General features: G+C 37.8%; 1 protein-coding gene across 6 annotated transcripts in view; it reads left to right on the forward strand.

The window, feature by feature from the left end:
* Positions 1 to 20841, forward strand: part of ELAPOR2 (endosome-lysosome associated apoptosis and autophagy regulator family member 2) — a 282202-nt gene that overhangs the window by 225563 nt on the left and 35798 nt on the right. For 5 of the 6 annotated variants that reach the window (XR_003679921.2, XR_003679919.1, XR_003679918.2 and 2 more), the window contains exons 9-18: positions 1271 to 1451; positions 3010 to 3138; positions 8575 to 8665; positions 9275 to 9377; positions 12347 to 12484; positions 13987 to 14250; positions 14978 to 15151; positions 17190 to 17379; positions 18668 to 18764; positions 19315 to 19416. Coding sequence is in view for 2 of the 6 variants with exons in the window: in XM_028490126.2 (XP_028345927.1) it covers positions 1271 to 1451; positions 3010 to 3138; positions 8575 to 8665; positions 9275 to 9377; positions 12347 to 12484; positions 13987 to 14250; positions 14978 to 15151; positions 17190 to 17379; positions 18668 to 18764; positions 19315 to 19416 (1469 nt within the window). In the remaining 4 variants the exon portion in view is untranslated. The remainder of the gene's footprint in view (positions 1 to 1270; positions 1452 to 3009; positions 3139 to 8574; positions 8666 to 9274; positions 9378 to 12346; positions 12485 to 13986; positions 14251 to 14977; positions 15152 to 17189; positions 17380 to 18667; positions 18765 to 19314; positions 19417 to 20841) is intronic. The other variant, XR_003679920.2, reaches the window with a different exon arrangement.

A 20841-nucleotide genomic window follows, 5' to 3' on the forward strand; every position in this document is an offset into this window, starting at 1 on the left:
AGCTGTATCATGATGTAGGCCATAAATGCAGAGAGAGTTGTAAAAAGAAAAAAAATGTTGTTTATACTTCTGTTGAGACTTCTACTTTTTAAACCATGTTCTTAAGAAACCTTCATTAGATAAGGTAACCTATTCTTCCCTAAGGGAATATTTGAGAATGAAATCGAGTGGCCTTAAGGGCTCACTATAGATGACTTCATATTAACTGGAAATAACTATAGAGAATTGCCTTTAATTTTGGGTCTCCTGCTTCAGTATTAGACTTATCATTGCAGAAGCTGTTGTAAAGGAGAAGCAGTACTTTCAGCCGACCATATGTCTAACGAGGGAACTCTTAGTCTCTTTTTAAAAACGATATTAAGTTATGAAAGAGTTGATTTTTCTCTTTGCATTTAGAATGTCTTTTATGTTTTTCACCGTGCATATAAATTTTGTTTTGGAATGGCTAACCCACTTAATGTTTCTGGTTCCAAAAGACAATGATTTTATAATCACAGTTTTCTGGGTTTGGCTGACTTGTAGCTACTTAGTTGTATCTTGTTTTGTTTTTGGGGGTGTGCATGTGTGAGAGAGAGGAAAAGTTGAAAAGACTACCCTCCGTGAAGGTAGAGGTGATCTTAATCCTGTTGTTTGGAGCACAGGTTGACAGGGCCTAGAAGCCTCAGGAGGAAATATTTTAGCTACAGCTCTTGTAGTCCAACATCAGGTTATTGGGAAAGACTCCGAGAGCATCGACCAGGGTTTATGAAATAACGGGATTGCAATGTGAAGCTAGAGATATTCTTTAAAAAAAATAACTGTTTTGTGATCACTGTGTGCAAAGCATGATGATGATGTGTGTTGTAGATATAGGGGAAAGGAAGAGAGTAGTGGGGGTCTCAGCGTGAGAAAGGGAGTTTGCATAGAAACTTAGGGCAGTTAGGGAATAAAGTGAACAGTGGCTAGAAGAGTCAGGGCTGCAAGCATGTTCTGTATATTTTAGAGAGGAATTTCATGATGAGGCCACGCTGTGTATGATGTAAGGCCTCCTGCAGCTTAGTGTAAAGACATTTGGAGGTAATGGTCATTTCCCCACCGAAGAGTTTTTTTCTTTTTGTCTCATTTTGTTACTAAAGTTTTAGATTCTCTTCAGCTGGCCCTTCTATTCTATCACTGTTTGGACTTTACCTAGTCTTTACCATGTCAATTTAACATGTTTGTTATTGGAAGTTTAAAGCAAATAAAGCATGTTATGTGACTTGCAAGCCTTTTTTTTTTCCCCTCTCTCTAGACACAGATAATGTACAAGTGGATAGAGCCCAAAATCTGCCGGGAGGATCTCACAGATGCTATTAGGTTGCCCCCTTCTGGAGAGAAGAAGGATTGTCCACCCTGCAACCCTGGATTTTATAACAATGGATCTTCCTCTTGCCATCCCTGCCCTCCTGGAACGTTTTCGGATGGAACAAAGGGTACGTGATATCAATTGGTTCAAGAGTTGGACCTTGAGTAAAATAAACTTGTTGGACACCATTGACATTGTCCTGAATTGTTTTTATGGAAAATTTTTTAAAACACATAATTTTCTTATCTCACAGACTGAAGAAGAGTTAAGAAATATAAGGGAATTATGAGACTGCAGTAGCTTATTCAGCATAAGGATAGTTTTTAATGGCATTTTGTGTAACACAAACCTCTTAATGGGATGATGCTTTGTATATTTATAAGAAAATTCCACCAGTTTAAGTGATTATGGATAAGTGCTCCTTTTCCAGTGTGTGCACACATATATAAAATACTTCTATTTCAACTGGAATAATCACATTTTATGCTATAATAATAGCAAAAACTGATTATTTTGATCAGATAGCAATTAAAATAGTTCCTAAGTAGATTGTTTCAAAGTGTACGTTTGGGAAAAATTTAGTACTTACCAAACAATAATAAAGTGGTTACGGAATTTGTTTTAGTTTTACTAGATAAAGATTACAGTGCATTTTTGTGGCGGGTGTCTTACTTGAAAATAGCTGTGCTGTCTACTAAATATCCAGAGCCTCTGAGAGCATAAAAAGGACTCGAGAGGTGAATTGACTTGGGTTCAAATCCACTTGCTGCAGGCTACCAGTAGTGTGATTTAGCCACTAATTTGAATTCCATTTTCTCATTTGTAAAATTGCAGACAATAATATCTAGCTCGTCATCACTGAGCAGGTTATATAAAAATGTCTCCTCCAGTACTTTGGTACCAGGAAATGCTTGCTCAATGAACATTTTCTCTCTCTCCCCTTCTTTTACTGATGTGATAATGCCAAGTATCTTGGCTAAATAAAAAAATGATTGTAAGAGACCCTTTTATTTAGTGTCATAGATGTTAATTTAAATTAGGTTTATTTATAAATCTAACTCCACACCCCCTCAGCTCCCATCATCCGGGATCCTCCCGGACCGGGGCACGAACCCGTGTCCCCTACATCGGCAGGCGGACTCTCAACCACTGCGCCACCAGGGAAGCCCCAATCATCACTTTTAAGTATAGCCAATATTTTGAATTTCAAGTAGTCAGTCCATAATTAAATGGTGTAATAGTCTGTTAAGTTTAGTAACTAGTAGGAAGGGTGGAATATTTCCTTATTTATGAGGTAGAAGAAACTGATTCTAAGATCACATGTAAGTGAACTTATTTCAGAATCACCCTTCTTATGGAAGGTAATTTCAGTATTAGCAGTTATTCCCAGAAATGCAAGGAAAAATTATCTTAAAAGATTTTGTGTTCTTTTCCTTTTTCATGTTAATCAAGTATATATGTGTATACTCTATCCAGAATTATTTTTCTTTCCAGACTGCTCTTGAAAAAGTTAATTCTTAAGGGAATTGGTGGTTTACTATCTCTCCTTTCCACTTGCCTCTCTGCTAGTTAAAGTAGTAGTAGTGCTAGTACTCTGCTAGTAGTAGTAGTGCTTGGAACAGAGGAAGAGGAAATTATCCAGATGTGATTTAATTGTAATTCTCTGCCCCATTTGTCTCCTGTAGAATGTAGACCATGTCCAGCAGGAACAGAGCCTGCACTTGGGTTTGAATATAAATGGTGGAATGTCCTTCCTGGCAACATGAAAACCTCCTGCTTCAATGTCGGGAATTCAAAGTGTGACGGAATGAATGGTGAGTTCAGAATCAGCCTTCACAATGTATTTTGGTGGCAGAGACTCTTGGACTCACCTGTGTAAAAACGCACTAAATATGGCTATGAGGAACTTCAGTCTTATCATTTGGCTACTTGCCTGTCTTCCCAGACCTCACAGAAAAATAGTAAATATGGTGTCATAGCCACATGACTGCCCTCTAAGAATATAAACTGTTTTGCATTTTTTTGGAGTCAGTTTTGAAGTAGATGTTGAGCATCACCATATATGGTTGTTATAAATACCAGAATAGATCACCAAGGGAGGCAATGAAATTTGTGTCGTTTGCCACTTGGAAGAGGCGTAGTGTATATATAACACTGTATGAAAGCATTTCTGCCTGGATTGGTTTTCTGGCTCAGCACTGAGCCATGAGGAGGGGTTACATCCTCTCTAATTCCCCTCGCCTATGAAGTCTATGATCGTGTTTACAAATGCATATGAACCCCACTTACTGAAAACTTGGAAATGTGGCAGAGTTCTAGAGGACGGTTGCTGAATTTTATTTGTTTTTACATTTTAAGTGCATGGTGAGCCTACCACTTAGTTATTCTGCAATATTTGTTGGTCAAATGAATGACAATATCTATGTATGTGTTTTTAAACTTGACACTAGAGATAGGTGTTGTAGATACTAGGGTTTTACACTAAAATGTGCCCTTTACTTTTATAAGCTCATTGGCATTTTTTTATCAGTTCACTTTTTCTCAATACTGTATTTTTGATCATTGTAAAAAAAAAAAAAAAAAAAAAAGCTTTCTAATCACATCTGTTTTAAATCAGCACCTATCCGAAATAAACAGGCTTGGGATGTAGGAAGTGAGATGTACACATGAGTACTCAGGTTGACAAATCGTAGGTCCTTGAATAATTTTGGTTAAACAGATGCGTGAAAAAAAGCCCTTATATATAATGAACATTATGGAATAGTACTCTTTATCAACTAGTAATCCTGTTTCTGGGAATTTATCCTAAGGGAGAAGAAAAAAATAACACAGCAGTAATTACCCGACTATAAGGGTTTATATTCCAAAAAGATCCTATGGTTGAACTCTAAGTTGAAGAAGTTTAAGACATAGGAAAAATAAGAATGGGAATGTGTTGAAAGCATTGATACATTTGTGTGTGTGTGTGCATGTGTGTGTATTCACTTATTAGTGAAGATTATCTGAAACTTTTATGTAGTCTTTTAAAGAAGTTACTCTTAGTCTAACTCTCATGTCAATATTCGATTTAGCCACTTGCTTACTCATTCTAGAGGCTGTAATTTAAATTTTTTCTGATTTTCAGAAATGTTCAATTATTAATTTAAAAAGTATACATCTCTGCAATATTTAGTATGTGATATTGAAAGAGCAGACAGTAATGTGAAAAATACAGAGGTAAAAGGTGATGTATATTTTTGTGACTGGTGGTTCAGTAACCAACCTTGGGAAAAGCAGTGCTCAAAATAATGGGGGTCAAACCGAGAGGCCCAGGGCAGCCTGCCTCATGAAGTCATTACTCCATCATGGAATTACAGTGGATGTGCTTTGACCAACTTGACTGTGTGACTTGCAGTACTTTGAGGTTCTTTTGTATTGTCAATCTGAATTTACCACAGTTGTGGAATAGGTATGTAGAAGTACATCTTCATGTACTGGAATTTTGCCGAAGAGGAATTCAGAGTTGTAAACAAATTAGTGTTTATTCATGAAGCTTTCATTGAGCATTACCTATAATACTAAAAATGGAAATAATCTAAATTCCAGCAATATGATAATGTTTACAAAAGTTATGCTGTACTAATTGGATGAAATGTTATGTAATCATTAAAAATGACAGCATATGGAAAACAATTGGGCAGCATTTCAAGCATTTTAAATGGTCCCATTCTCCAACCCAATAATTCCACTTCTGGGAATTTATACCAAGGGAACAATGTGGTGTAAAGAAAGAAATTATGCACAAATATGTTAATTTTAGTGTTGTTTATGAGAGTCAAAAATACAAGAAAACAAAGTTTTCAACAATGGGGTATGATTAAATAAAATGATGATATAACCATACGACATATTGTTAACTCTTTAACACTAGATATAGAAAGGATTTTTAATGGGGAAGTATTTTTGATATAATGATTATTAGAAAAGTGAGAAGATAATGCTAAATGAAAAACAGAAAATACAGTAAATTATACAATAAAACCTAAAGTATATTTTTAAGAAAGTTATGCACTAGAAAAAGAGTGAAAAGAAACACACTGAAATGTTCAGTTTATCACTTGGGGGTGGGAGGTTTCTGAGAAGTCTGAATTACTTCTTTTTTTTTTTTTTTTTTTTTTTTGCGGTATGCGGGCCTCTCACTGTTTTGGCCTCTCCCGTTGCGGAGCACAGGCTCCGGACGCGCAGGCTCAGCGGCCATGGCTCACGGGCCCAGCCGCTCCGCGGCATGTGCGATCTTCCCGGACTGGGGCACGAACCCGTGTAACCTGTCGGCAGGCGGACTCTCAACCACTGCGCCACCAGGGAAGCCCTGAATTACTTCATTTTTTTCATTTAGTTTACTCTATTTAATAAATATTCCTCATGTATACACATTGCTTTCAAAATCAGGATAACAGCACAAAATATTTGTTTAAAAATATATTTATTTGACCCAGTAGTTCTTTTACTGGGATTCTTTTCTAGAAAAATACAGAAAAGCTTTACCCAAAATATCTTCATTATAGTGTCACTTCTGCTCGCTAAAAGGTAAAACAATCCAAATGGTTGCATTGAATGTATGGTCAATAGGAGGTAAGTCCTGTAGTATGAGTGATTTAGTAAATTATGGGAATTAATTACATCTGTCTACATGATAAACTATTAATTTAGTCATTTAGCATGTTGGTGAAGACTTTATACATAAAAATGCTTTTGCAATAATGTTAATTCATAAAACTATGAAACAAAATGTTATCAACAATAAGATCTGTTATGTAAAAACATGTATGCATCAAAAAGATAGTGAAAAGAAACACCTCAGAATGTTAACAGTAGTTTTTTCTGAGTGATGAGTTTATAAATAATTTTAGTTTTCATCTTCAAATTTTTCTGTAGCTTTCAAAATTTTATAATAAATATAAATATGATTTCTAAAACAAAAATAAATCTTAAAATAGAAATTGTGGGTCTTTGCTGGTGGCGCAGTGGTTAAGAATCCGCCTGCCATTTCAGGGGACACAGGTTCGAGCCCTGGTCCGGGAAGATCCCACATGCCACGGAGCAACTAAGCCCGTGTGCCACAACTACTGAGCCCGTGCTCTAGGGCCCGCGAGCCACAGCTACTGAGCCCATGTGCCACAACTACTGAAGGCCACACGCCTAGAGCCCGTGCTCCGCAACAAGAGAAGCCACCACAATGAGAAGCCCGCGCACTGTAATGAAGAGTAGCCCCCGTTCGCTGCAACTAGAGAAGAGCCTGCACACAGCAACGAAGACCCAATGCAGCCAAAAATAAATAACTAAAATAAATAAATTTATTAAAAAAAATAGAAATTGTGTATAGAAACATGGAAAATGTGGGATTCATTCTGAGGGATAAAGCAAAAGACAAAGGTGCTGCAACAATGTATCACAAACTGGGGGGTTTAAAACAACAGAAATTTACCCTCTCACTTTCCAGAGACTAGAAATTTGAAAGGCAGGTATGGGCAGGGTCGTGTTCCTTCCGAAGCAAAGCGTCTGTAGGAAGACCCTTCCTTGCGTCTCCTAACTTCTAGTAGCTCCAGGCCCTCTGTGGCTTGTGGCAGCGTAGCCCGTCTCTGCCTCTGTCTGCATGTGAGCATCTTTTCCTTGTGTCTCTGTGTCTTTACACGGTGTTCTTCCTGTGTGTCTGTGTCTAAATCGCTCTCTTCTCATAAGGACACCAGTCATATTGGATTAAGGCTCACCCTAAGGACCTCATCTTAACCTGATTATATCTGCCAAGACTCTATTTCCAAATAAGGTCCATTCATGTGTACTGGGGATTAGAACGTCAGTATATGTTTCTTGGGAGGGGATACAGTAAAACCTGCAGCAACAGGCAATGTTCAAGCATGAGAAATATTTGTTTCCTCTTGCAAGGATGTTGGTCCCCTCCAAACCTCCATGCTTATCATCCATGTACTCCTTTTTTTCTTTGGCCTTCTCTGCCATTCCATTGCTCCGCATGCCAGCTGAACACTAGGAAGTGATCTTAGAGAAACCTTTGTAAATCCCACCTTTCTTGGGGTAGAATTCCTCCACGTGGGAATATCCCTCTCCCTGTGACCCCCACCACAAGTTTTCAGTCTCTCTACGCTTAACTGCCTCTCACATTACTTACACTGCAGTCAAGGGCCTGGTGTCCCACTGGGTCAGACTGTTTTGTGGCTGTTCTACTCTTAGCACTAGGAAGTGATAGCTGCTTATCTCTCTTTTCAACCACATGAACCTTTAGAGAGCAAAACAATTGGCATTTCTCTCTTACTCAGGTAGCTTCGTACATAACCATTTTTCGAACTAGCTTGACTTATGTATATTCAACATATCACCTTTCTATGAACTGCTGATAACATTTCGAAAATTGCCACGCCACCAGTACAGTACTGATATTAATCTCTTTCCCAGTTTCTCTCTTATGCCTGTTAAAGTAGCAGATGTTGACATTTTCTTTTGGAGGTACAAGTGTCCATGTTAAGCATTGCCATTAGTTAATAACCTTGCCTGATGGTGTGTGAGGGCTTCATCTCCTTTCCTCATTTCATGGTGGCCATTTCAGCCCATGGCATGCTGATTGTTTCTCTGCAGAAGACAGACCTCACGTCACCTTTTATGTGCATCTCTATTACCTCATACTATTAACAGTTGTTAGCTATGTCTCTCATAGTCTACTGATTCCATAGTGAGGGTGGACCCAGTCTTGTCTTTCTGTCCCTAAAGTAGGTCATGGTTCGTGGCATTCAGTGAAAGCCAGTTCAGTGAGTGAATAAGTGAGTGAATGCAGAACAGGGGTTAAATTAGGGAACAACAATACAACCAACTCTAAGAAAGAGCTCCAGACCCCGCATCTTCATTAAGTAATTTGAAGTTTCTATTTCCCATTGGTTACCTGAAGACTAGGATGTTTTCATCTGAGTATATTGAAATGGATAAAGACCGTCTGTTCTAGTTAGAAACAAGAATCGTGCCTCATTGAGAAAACTGTTGTTAATTTGACCATTAAATACCTTTGATGCAAAAATATGCATTACTTGAGTCTTCCTGGAGAATCATATGCAACGTTTTTATTGGTATCTAGGAGTCTACTTCTGCATGCAGTTTGCACCTGCAATCTAAAATAGGGAATTCTTTTTTTGTGGCCTTCTATAAAAAGATTGTTGGAAATCATTACTGGAATTTTTACTGACAAAGATAACCTTTATCATTTCTAGGTTGGGAGGTGGCTGGAGATCATATCCAGAGTGGGGCTGGAGGTTCCGATAATGATTACCTGATCTTAAACTTGCATATCCCAGGATTTAAGTAAGGAAAACCAATTCTGATTCCCTTCTGTAGGAATTCTCATACCTGTTTCCCTACAGAAATAGATGAAGTAGGGCTGCCTTTATAAAATATATTAATATTGTGATGTACATAGCAAATAACAAGCTGTGTAGGATAATGTATTATATTTAAGAATATCTATAGAAACTATAACTGTTAATTGTATATTAGTTAGACGAAGCCAAAGTTTTTAAAAATACTCTATCCAAATATGACAAAAACCGTGACTCTTGGATGCTTAATTCAGAGATCTTAGTCTAAGTCATTTGCAGGAGAATCTTTTGGTTTATTTATTTGTTTTTCTCGCAGTTCTGTCTGTAAAGTAGCATGTTACAAATTGTTTAATCCTTTTAGTCTCCCATGTTGAATTGCCCAGCAGGAGTCTTTTTCTTGCTGTAGGCTGCGTGGCAGCATTTATACCAGGAGATCTGAGCATATTACCGTGGTTGTGTAGACTCCGTGCAGCAGTAGACTGCACGGAGAGGAGAGAAGAGCGTGGCTTTCAGCTTAATGAAAAAACTGACTTAACTTTTTCCAGATTGTATTCAGAACATGCTGTAAATATTGCAATTTTAATCTGTTAAATAGACCACCGACATCGATGACGGGAGCCATGGGTTCTGAACTGGGAAGAATAACATTTGTGTTTGAGACCCTCTGTTCAGCCGACTGTATTCTGTACTTCATGGTGGTAAGTGGAAGAGGGGCTCTCAAAGGTGGATTTCTACGCTTAGCATTCTCTTTCAAGTGTGACCCTATTTATACAAATTGCGATAAGAATCCCATTTTTCTTCCCATTTTTAGGGTCTTCCAAAAACATTAAAAGATATCTGAGGAACTCATTAACCATTGTTTGGTGAAGTCCACAGAGAAAGTGTTGATTCCTTGTGGAGAGAACTGAGTGATGGGGCCTGGGTGACAGACAGAAGCCAGGAAATATTAATCCCATAGAAAAGTCCTTAAAAAAAAATGCTGCCAGCTGAGTGAAAATTGTCCCCTAGTAACTATTCAGCAATTCAAACCATCAGGAGGGAAAAGCATGTATTTGTAAGTGAGGGCACAAAACAGTGGAGGTGGAGAGCTTTGGGAAAAATAACACTCTTCCTTGTTTAGTAAATAAATGTAGACAAAGGATTTTACTATGTACATGTCATAATTTTGCCCATTTTTTTCCTAGATGTCCTATAAATCTCAACTAATAGCTTGAGAAAAAGTAGTAACACAAAATTTACTTAAGACCCTAGGGAGGTATTAGAAGGTTGTTGGCTAAGACTTTAATGTTATAATTAAGTAGTGACTTCGTAGACATGATTTGTTTTTGCTTTTTTCCAACAATCCTTTAGTAGCTAGTTAACGGTCCATTAACAGTTTCCTCCATGATATACAAGATATATGGAGATTTAAATATTTGTTCATGATTACTAATAGCTTAAGTGAAGGCAGACTATTTCGTTCTGGAAAAAAAAAAGGACTCTGTGGTAGTCAAAGAAGATGAATAATCTTCAACACGTCTATCTATGACACCACAAATAACCAAGAAGTCTTCAGTTCCCTTAGCTCTCCCTCCTTATTTCTTCAATGTATTAGTTCCTCTTCATACTGAGTGCCATTACTGACAATTCAGACTCCCTTTATCTCTCAGCAATAGTCTCTATCTATTCTTCTCATCCCCATCCTCTCATAAATGCTGTTGTCAAACTAATCTTTATAAACATAAAAACAATAGTAGAGGCAGCCACAACAAATCTACCCCCTCACGCTTAGTGGCTTTTTATTGCCTGTGGCAGTGGTTCTCAAAGTGTGGTTCCTGGACCAGCATCATCTGGGAACTTGTTAGAAATGCACATTTCTGAGCCCCTTCCTAGTCTTAATGAGACACTCTGGTGATAGGGCCCAGCATTCTGTGTTTTAGCAAGCCTTGAGGTTGGTTCTGATAGACAGTAGAGTTTGAGAACCAATAGCCTATGAATACACTTAAAATTCCTTAGCGTGGCATCTGTATGGCTTTTGTACTCTTTGCTCAGCCTCTGTTACCAAACTGCTGTTACTACTCACCCCTCTTTAGACACCCTGAATTTGTTAGCGGAACACTCTGTACTTTTTCACTTCTCATGCCTTGGCACACTCTAAGCTAGAATGACTTTCTTCATTTTGCTCTTTTGTCTGGTGAATTCCCGTTCATACTTCGAGGGCAGCTCAAACTTCACCTTTTCTTATTCCTTTAAGTAAAGTTAACCACTCTCTCCAGTGTGCTCCTAAAACCCTTTGAGAAAACCCTACTTTAATTATGTGAATGTATTCATATATTTGTCTCTCTCTGTTGATCTAGCATTCCTGAGGGTAGGGATCACAGATATTTATTTTGGTAAATCAGTCTTAAGAGTTTTTCGCTCATAGCTGGATCCATTAGTTTTCTTTACTCTGTGATTTGATTTCTGCACAGCAATTTTTGAGATATCATCCCCTAAATAACACATCAAAATGCTTTCAAAATCATGTAGTGTTTTACAAAGGTAAGGTGGTATTATTTGTAGTAATGCAGTATGTTCCATTTATTATGGGAATAAACATCCAGAAAGTGTTCAGCAAAGCACTGTCTGTATATTATGAGCTCCTTTTAGGAAGTGGCATGTGTGATTATTTGGTTGTTTGGTAATGTGGGGAATTCTGTAACGTATGGCAGGCATACTCTGTTGTTCCTGCTTGTGGTGTGAACTCAAGACGCATATCTTTATAGCAATCTGATTACTTTATAACATGCTTGTCGTCAGCGTTTATATCATAGAAAGAAAGAGACATGTCTTGAGCCATGCCACTGTATTATCAACATCTCGGATAACTAACAAAAACCTATCCAGATTCCTAAGTCATCTATTAGGGTTTCTGCAAGGAAGACTAATTAGAAAATTCAGAGTTAGTCTTGGTTTTTCATTTCAAATAAATTAGATGTGTATTACATTATTTGCTTTACTTATTGCATTTGCTTTCTGACCATGTTAATGACGTAATATTGGTGGAATGTCACACATTTATATAATATTCTAAATATTGAATTTAGCTAAGGAAATCAGAAATAAAATGTTACACAAATTAATCTTTTTGGAATTCAAGTATAAGCAAAAGAAGATTACATGAACATAAAATAACATTCTAGTTCATCTGCACTGGAAATTGCAAGTATAATTCAGGGAGAATTTAGAATTCCTGTGTAAGAGCTGCCTATCAGAATCCCTCAAGGGAAAAGATAAAAGATGGAAAGAAAGCCTTGTCATTTTATGAGGATCCTAGAAGTTTACTGTCAGAAGTTGGAGGAATTATGTTTCCCTTTCTGCATATATTTCCTAAGCTGGAGTCATACACATACACACACACACCACCCCTCCCTCCAACAGAAAAATTCCTTAAACATAACTATGACTTGAGACCTCTTTCACGTTATATTGATGACATGGTTGATACGTTGTAATTACTAAGCTAGTAAGTGCTTGTGTAGACTTGAAGGGAAGTTTTTGAGGGTTTCAGGGTTACATGCTCTGCAGATAAATATTCATGAACGCTGTAGGGTTTACTGTAAATACAAACATGATTGTAATGTATATACATGTATGTTAATACTGAGTTGGTGCTTTTTTGTATGTATTTTTTTCTACTATATTTTAGGATATTAATAGAAAAAGTACCAACGTGGTCGAATCATGGGGTGGAACCAAAGAAAAACAAGCTTACACCCATGTCATCTTCAAGAATGCCACATTTACATTTACGTGGGCATTTCAGAGGACCAATCAGGGTCAAGATGTAAGTTCCAAGCAGTTAAAAAAAAAAATAAAGCCACAAAGATGATTCTCCCTGTGGAGATTTGTACAAAGTGATCACTCAAATCTCCTGGAGGAAAAGGCTTAGCTTTTTACTGATGTAGAGTCAATCAAAGGCTTAGCTTTTTACTGATGTAGAATCAATCATTTGGTTACAGAGTAGATTGGTATAAAAATGGTATTTCTTTTTGGTTTGTGTTTTGAGAGCAAGAATGCATGAAATGGAATAACACACAATGTATCTTCGAATTGTTCTACACTTTGAACAAAATATAGTTGGTAAAAGCTTAAGAGCAAGAAAATCTTACTTTGTAGTTATTTAAAAACTTACTTTTCAAGCTTTCTGAGACTTTGGGAAGGTGGTGACTTTCTTCCCCTTCGTCTGAATGATCTGACATTTGTCCAGGAGACATTATCTGATGTTGGTTTATTACTTCATACAGTAATGATTGTCTCCTTTTATAGCTGTGTGAGTGTGTATGTACACACTGTGGGGTTAACACACAGAACTATTCTATTTTACTTTCCCTGGTAGACTAGACCTTAATCCTCCCCTAAGTATTTTCCATTATATGCTTCAATTACATGTTATTGTGGATCTCCATTGCTGTGACGTTCCCAGGGTGAGAACACGGTAAATCACGGTTTAAGACGCTGCCTTAACATTGTGGTGGCAAATGTAGAGCATTTTCTCTTTTCTCTTCAGGTTTTCACAGGGAAACCCATTCCCCAGGTTTCACTTGCCTCCAGTTGCTCTTTATGAGTGCTGAGATTCCCACCTTGTGGGGAGTGAACATGCTGTGGAAGGCTTCCTTGCCTCCCTTTTGTCTCTGCCCCAGACAGAAAGCATTAAGAAGCGGCTCTCTACTGATACAGTGTTGCTCACGTCTTGATGAAAGCTAGACCTTAATTGACTCAGTGTCACAAGAAAGAAAAGTATAGTAAGACCCAGGTTTTTACTCTCTGTTATGCATCCAGTAGAAATCAGAGTATGTTGGTTAAGGAAAGTGCTAGAGAGGGAGGAAAAAAAGCCCAAAGAAGTGATGTGATTGCACCACTGTCACACAGTTAGTGTTTGGGTGAGGACTTTTTAATCCCTGGCCCAAGTCTTTTCCACATTGCCACACTGCAAACAACCTATTGTATCATGACATTTAGGCTTATGCCTGAATAAACAGTGATGGGAGCTAAGGTTGCTCTTTTGTTAAATCATATTGGTTTTTCCAGACATCAAGTCTATACCTACGCCTGAATTTGTACCCATTATGACATAATTTCATGGCAAAATTCCTGGAACTCCATTACTGTGGAAATAAGTTTCTAGTGTTAAGATTTAATATATTTTTTAAAAGTACCAAAAAGGAATACTATTAATCCACTGGCTGGGACACTTTGCTTAGTTATTTTGGTGATACGGACATAAAACAATCTGGTTGTACAACTAAGCACCAAGGCAGAAGTCATTACTTTCTGCTCTCTTTTTAGAATAGACGGTTCATCAATGACATGGTGAAGATTTATTCTATCACTGCCACTAATGCAGTTGATGGGGTGGCGTCCTCATGCCGTGCCTGTGCCCTCGGTTCTGAACAGTTGGGCTCATCGTGTGTCCCCTGCCCCCCAGGCCACTACATTGAGAAAGAAACCAACCAGTGCAAGGAGTGTCCACCTGACACCTACCTGTCCATACATCAGGTCTATGGCAAGGAGGCTTGTATTCTATGTGGGCCTGGGAGTAGAAGCACCCAGGTAAGTGGGTCTGTATTTCATTTATCCCCAGGAAAGCATATTTTAATAGACAAACTCAAAGCTTCCTCTTAATGTTTCTCTAGGAACTATGAAGTTGCTATTTTTATTTATGAATGGCTTTTTCATTCCCTTTCTTATTTTACCTCACCTTACATCTGTTGAGCACTTAATATGTGCCATGAAAGTGCAAATTACTGGGGGCATAAAATATTAAGAAGAGCATCCAAGTAAGAATGCTTTCCAAAAATATTAAAACTGATTTCTTGTGTATTCCATTAAGGTAGAGCAAGTAAGGTGCCTCACTATATGTAGGCTGTAGGCTTATGTGGAGAACAGCAAGAATATCTCATAACATTTTAAGGGTAAAGATGGATGCTATATTATGAGTGAAGGAAAAAATAGTTTAATGTCTGTTTAAACTGGCATAACGGGACATTTTGGCTATTTATTAAAATACCTTTCTATAAGAAACTAATCTTAGAATAACTTCACTCTGTTAAAAAATTCTAACACTTCTGAACTTTGCCTAGAGAAATCTAGAGTTTAGAAATTTTCTATATTAGTGTGGTAAAATATACCATAACTTAGACAAAATTACTGAAATAGTTTTTAAGCCTAGAACTTTCTGGAAACACATTTTTTCATAGCAGCTAATGCTTTCTTTCCTGCCATATTGTTTTTGCTTTGTTTTGTTTTGTTTTATACATTTCTTAATCTTTAATCAAAGGACCACTCAGTTTGCTACAGTGACTGCTTTTTCTACTATGAAAAAGAAAATCAAAGTTTGCACTATGACTTCAGCAACCTCAGCAGTGTGGGCTCGTTAATGAATGGTCCCAGCTTTACCTCCAAAGGAACAAAATACTTCCATTTCTTCAATATCAGTTTATGTGGGCATGAGGTGAGTTCTGGCTGGCAGGGTGAGACGGAGCTATGTTTCAGCTCTGACTGAGTTATTTTCTGTGTTGATGGACCAATAAAATCTCTATGGAAACGAGCAACCAAATGTCAGAAACTGAGCTGTGACAGCTTAAATCCTCTGTTGCTTCCTAGCACGTTGGCAGTTTTCTCCACCAGGGGCAACCTTGTCTGGTTCTCGGTCCATCAAAGCACTTATCCAGTCAACTGAACCCCCAAAACTTGGAGCTACGGAGCAAGGGCTTTGAGGATCTTTCATTTTTGTAAAAGTGGGTCAGGCTTGTCAATCCCACCTATTTTTTAGGCAGGAAGTTAAGGTTTGAGAAAGTTTGACTGTTGCTTATATGGTCAAGTTTGTGTTTTAAAAAGAAAGGACGTTCCAGAGGAAGTTTGTCCAAAAATAAAAAGGACGTAAGCAGGGCACAAGTGCCAGTTGATGCGGTAGCCTCTGCTAATAAATGATGGGATTTAATTTTCTTTGGGAAGAAGCAGAACGTGAATGGATACTGGTAATGGGAGAGTTACAGGACTGCGTGTCCAATATTTTTGTGGGCATAGAAGGTCGGGGTTGAGGTGTATGTGTGTGTATTCCCCGTTAGCAAAGGTGAAAATATACTAAGGCCTTTCCTCCGTGTCTCTTTCCGTTTTAACTCCTATGTCTCTAATGGTCTCCGTTATGAAATGCTGTGCCAAAGGTTGTGCAAGGGAAATAAAAAGACGTCTCATGGCTACAGAAGTTCTCAAACGAAAAGATCTATACATTTTACGTGGTATGACATTTGTCCTGTCCTGATTTTACATGGGGTGATCCAGCACACTCACCCGATTGATCAGTCACTCGGTTCACTCGATTAGAAAAAAAAAATCAAATGCCTGTTGGGTTAAATGCTGTGTAAAGCAGTGAATAAGATTAATTCCACTGTATATCACACTTCTCAGTCTCATTCCTGTGTTACCACTGTCTTTGCTTTCCTCTTCTCTCTTCTTCCTTCTCCTTTTTTTCCTCTTTATTCGCATTCCTTTCCTTTTACTGTTGTTTTTCCTCTTCTTTTCCTCAGTAGTGTCTCTCTGCTCTTTTTCCTTGTTCTTCTCTTATGACGTCAAGAGTTTAATTTAAGCTTAGTAACAATATGTTGCACCTGTAATGTGGTGAGCAGGCTTGGTGGAGGCAGAACATTTTATAGGTTAGGATTGCTCGCTGCCTTAAGGAAGAGAAGTCTTTGTTCTTTTCTTTGTGCCCATCTGTGCACACTCTACGTCTGAGACCAATAAAACAGTGTTTCTGTTTTTCATTATATATTTTTTCATAGAAATTGTAGAGTAAGGTATAGTCCTTTGCAGTGGGACTGTAGTATATTTAGACATACCATATTAAAAAAAAATCAGAGTCAAACCATTTGATAAGTTATAGCTTCTCACTACCCTCCAAATGATTAAAAAGTAATCTCCTGTATACCCTTCAACATACTCTGTACTTGAGCAGATCCACATCATTGAGTCTAAGAGTAGGTGAATAAAGACCCTTGTAGTGACCAACTGTTCAGTTGTTGTCCTCGGCTTTTATGTTTTCTTTTTCAGCCTTGACATTACTTTTCTGCCACACACAGGCCTATACAGGAGAAGGAAGAGCAAGTCCTTTTTCTTGGCATTAAAACCTTCACCAGCAGTTTTCTGGTTTCTTTATGCGCATTGTTGTCCTAAGAATTGAAGATTTCACAGATGACTTATATCTCCTTAAGTCAGATGGCTTTCATCCAGCACAAATGATGCTTGTAGTTGGGGGAGCAGTGCAGCCTTGAATTACTGTATTCATTGTAACTTCAGTGACTCTCAACCCTGGTTGAGCATTGGAATTGTCTCAAGAGCTTTTAAAAACTACTGGTGCCTGGGCCCACACCCGATCAATTAAACCAGAATTGTGGTGAGGAGAGAGCCGATGCTCTGCTAGAATCACTAGCTAGCTGAGATCCAGTTTAGAGACTGACCTTCAGTGAAACCTCTTTATGACTTTATTTTCCTAGGGGAAGAAGTTGGCTCTCTGCACCAACAATATAACAGACTTCACAGTAAAGGAAATGGTGGCAGGGTCAGATGATTACACGAATTTGGTAGGAGCATTTGTATGTCAGTCAACTATTATTCCTTCTGAAAGTAAGGGCTTCCGAGCAGCCTTATCATCACAGTCCATCATTCTGGCAGATACATTTTTAGGTAAGTTTAATTTGGTTCGTATATGCATGCATGCATTTGTTCTAAAATTACGGTACTGATAACTTGTCATTGCATTGGTGCTTACCATTGATGATTAAAACCTACAGGTAATTCTAAACCATCACCTTATAACATGGTTAAAAAGCCCCTGCAAGTGAGATCTTTTAATCGTTCTCAGGGAATACAAGAAGCTTCTGAATTTATGTATTAACTTGTGTGATATGTTGTTTTCTGAGAGTCTGTGCCTTTCATCAGATTCTCTAGGAGTTTATGAAGCAAAATAATAATAAACTCCCAAAACTGTGAACAAAAGAAGAGTAAACAAACACAGTATAAACCTAAATAAATCATAATATCTGCCACCAATTTTCATCATCTCTTCTCATACCAGAAGTAATCTGGTGACAAACAGCAAGAGTGAATGTGCTGAGTTTTATTCCCCATCTGTCCCTCCTGTCTTTCAAGTCTAGAAAGTTTAGGGAAGCTTTAAGAATAATTCAGGTCCTTAATTAGTAATTCCTAAGGATCAAGTTCATTAAAATATCTGGGGTAGGGATTAGGGATCTAACAAGGCATATGATAATCTAACAATGTAACAAGCTTCTTAGATGATTCTAATCTGCAGCCAGATTTGAGAACCATCTTGAGAGACTCCAGGGGAATTTAGCTATAATTTTCAGCACCAAGGACAGGTACTGAGTTTGTGCTCAGCCTCAGAACTCTGTTAGAACAAAGGTTGCTGTTATTGCTTGCATTGTGGCTCTGCTATCATTTTGCCTGGGGTGGATGGGTGGGGAATGCCTTACTCCTGGATGAAACAAATTTTGGAGTTTTCTTCTGGAAATTATTAGGGCACAAAAAATTTTGTTTTGTCAGTTGTGTCTATAATGAATGTGAATGAATGAAAAGCTGCATTAGCAAAGTAGCCCAGCTCATTTGACACAACTCACAAGAGGCTGAGAATGATAATAGTAGATTGTTGAAAAGTTAGAACTAGAAGGGACGGTGGAGATCATCTAAATTATTGCATGCATTTTACAAATTCAAGACATAAGAATCAGGGAAGTAAAGTGACTTAAGCAAAATTGCAAAACTAGGGAGTAGAATCTTTTCTATTCTGGAAACTTTGTAAAGTTTATTGTTCCTACCAAGAATGCATTGATTTAAGAGGATATTTCTGGTAAAATGACAGCATCAAAGTAAAGCTATTTTCTATTTAGATATACGGAGAGTAAATAAGCCTAATTTTCCCGTATTGCTTAATAGTTTCTTTTTTATTCTCATCTAGGAGTGACTGTTGAAACCACATTGCAAAATATTAATATAAAAGAAGATATGTTCCCAGTTTCACCAAGCCAAATACCAGACGTGCATTTCTTTTATAAGTGAGTGAACATGCTGCTTCCCTTGACTGTTTTCTTAATCATAAGGACATCACTTCAGGGTGCCTAGCATGGTAGCTTATACCTAATAGATAGTAATTGGTTCGTAAGTGAAAGACTTAGTAAAAAATAGGAAATGGGGAATATGTAGAAAGCATTACGTCATTTTTCCCATACATATAATCTTCTAAATAAGGCAATAAAGAGACTCTACTTCATTGTCTAGGCAGTAATTGTAATTCACACATCAAAACATCAGCCTAAGTCGCTATGACCTCTAATCTCTTAAAAAATTCTTTTGATTCTAATTTTGATTCTAATTACAATAGCTTTAAATCCTTTGATGATAGCATATGACTTTACCTGGGGAGCAGTCAGCTTTTCATAGGCAGTGAAAGTAAATGAACTCAATATGTATTAAAATTCTAAATTAGCGAACTTTGATACATGTTTTAGTTTATTCGTAGAGCATAGGAGCAATTATACACAGGATATTTTTGTCTTGAAATGTGTGTCGTATATGTTTTGTGAACTAGCATTTGTCTTCCAATAGGTCTTCTACAACTACAACCTCTTGTGTTAAAGGCCGATCAACTGCTGTGAAAATGAGGTGTAATCCCGCTAAACCGGGAGCTGGAACCATTTCAGTACCCAGGTAGTCTTATTTCTGTATAATTCTTCCATATTTGTATTTATTAGGAAGAAAAACTCTCCAGAATCTTACTATTTTAAAACACGTTCTCTATGGATATAAAGCAGAAAGGGAACAAAGAATCTGTAGATTTTTGTTGTACAGACGTGCTGGGTGCCTGTTAAGAGGTATAGGCCCTTGCCAGTCTCAGCATTTCCCAGTCTCCTCAATGACATATTCTCGTCTGGTTTGCCTGAGTGTCTAGTTGTCTTGAAAATTATTTAAGTAATATATAACTGTATTATTTGTATCCTTGGATTGAGTCTTACTATCTAGCCTCTACTTTCTTGAGAGCTGGATTAGGAACTTCCCTGGATTACAGTTCTTCACCAGCAATGGACCATCTGGATCTAGAATCTAGATTTTAGATTAAGCAGTCTAACCTGTGCGCCATAGTTTCTTTCTCTATAAGGGGATGAGGGTCAGGTTAGATGCATTTCCAACTCTTCAATTTTCTGATCACTGGTGGTGAAATCACCAAGGTAGAGTCTGACCTATACAATACGTAACACAGTTCATTTGACCGATTGGCATCGAGGCAACAGCTGTCCACAGTCTAGATCTGATTAATACAGCCACTTTGGGTGGGAACAGTAGGAGAAAAGAAGCAATTTCATGGACTCAAAACCGTAAACTTAAAGACTGTTTTCATGGCATGAGTGAAGCTTAAATGTCTCCTGATTTTTATTTTTCATAGTTATTCATAGTTTAGTATGTAGATTATTTCTAATCTTTCTAGGGTTAAGGTACCTTTGGATTATAATTTGATTTGCACATTTTTCTCCATCAAGCTAGCAAAAATTTATCTTTAAAAAAATGATTGACTTAATTTTGTTTTTGATAGTTTCACCGTAACCTTTTGTGAGATTTTAAGCTATCCTGCGTATGTTACATCAGGATTGGAAATCAGTGGTCTAAGCATTGCTCCAGTTACTTGGGCATCTTAAAAGTAATTACAGTGATAACATAGTATCTTGGGTTCATTTCTGTGCAAAAGGCATAGTAGCATTCACCTCTTAGCAGCGCTGTTGCTCTGGTTCTCGTAGATGTATGTATTAATTTTTCTCCTCACCGGTGAGAGAAGAATGTGATGAGCACAGTACATAATAAAAGGTAATGGACAGCAGTGAAAGAAACAGAGGGAGCCTGGGGCTCAAGGGTATCGTGTGGTGGAGGATCTCTGTGCCAATGTTCACGCTGGAGTTGAGGCAGCAAGCAGGCTTTCTCTATGAGAAGGTGTATCCAGAGATTCTTTCACTATGCTCTGATATCCCACTATATGACTTCGAGTTCAGAGGTTTGTTTTATTTACTATAGCACTTCTGAGGTCCTTTCTCGGACCTAGCAACTCACTTCTCTGGAGTCCACCTGGATGACTTCTGAAGCCTC

Source organism: Physeter macrocephalus, chromosome 5 (genome assembly GCF_002837175.3).
Source record: "Physeter macrocephalus isolate SW-GA chromosome 5, ASM283717v5, whole genome shotgun sequence".
NCBI classification, from domain to species: Eukaryota; Metazoa; Chordata; class Mammalia; order Artiodactyla; family Physeteridae; genus Physeter; species Physeter macrocephalus.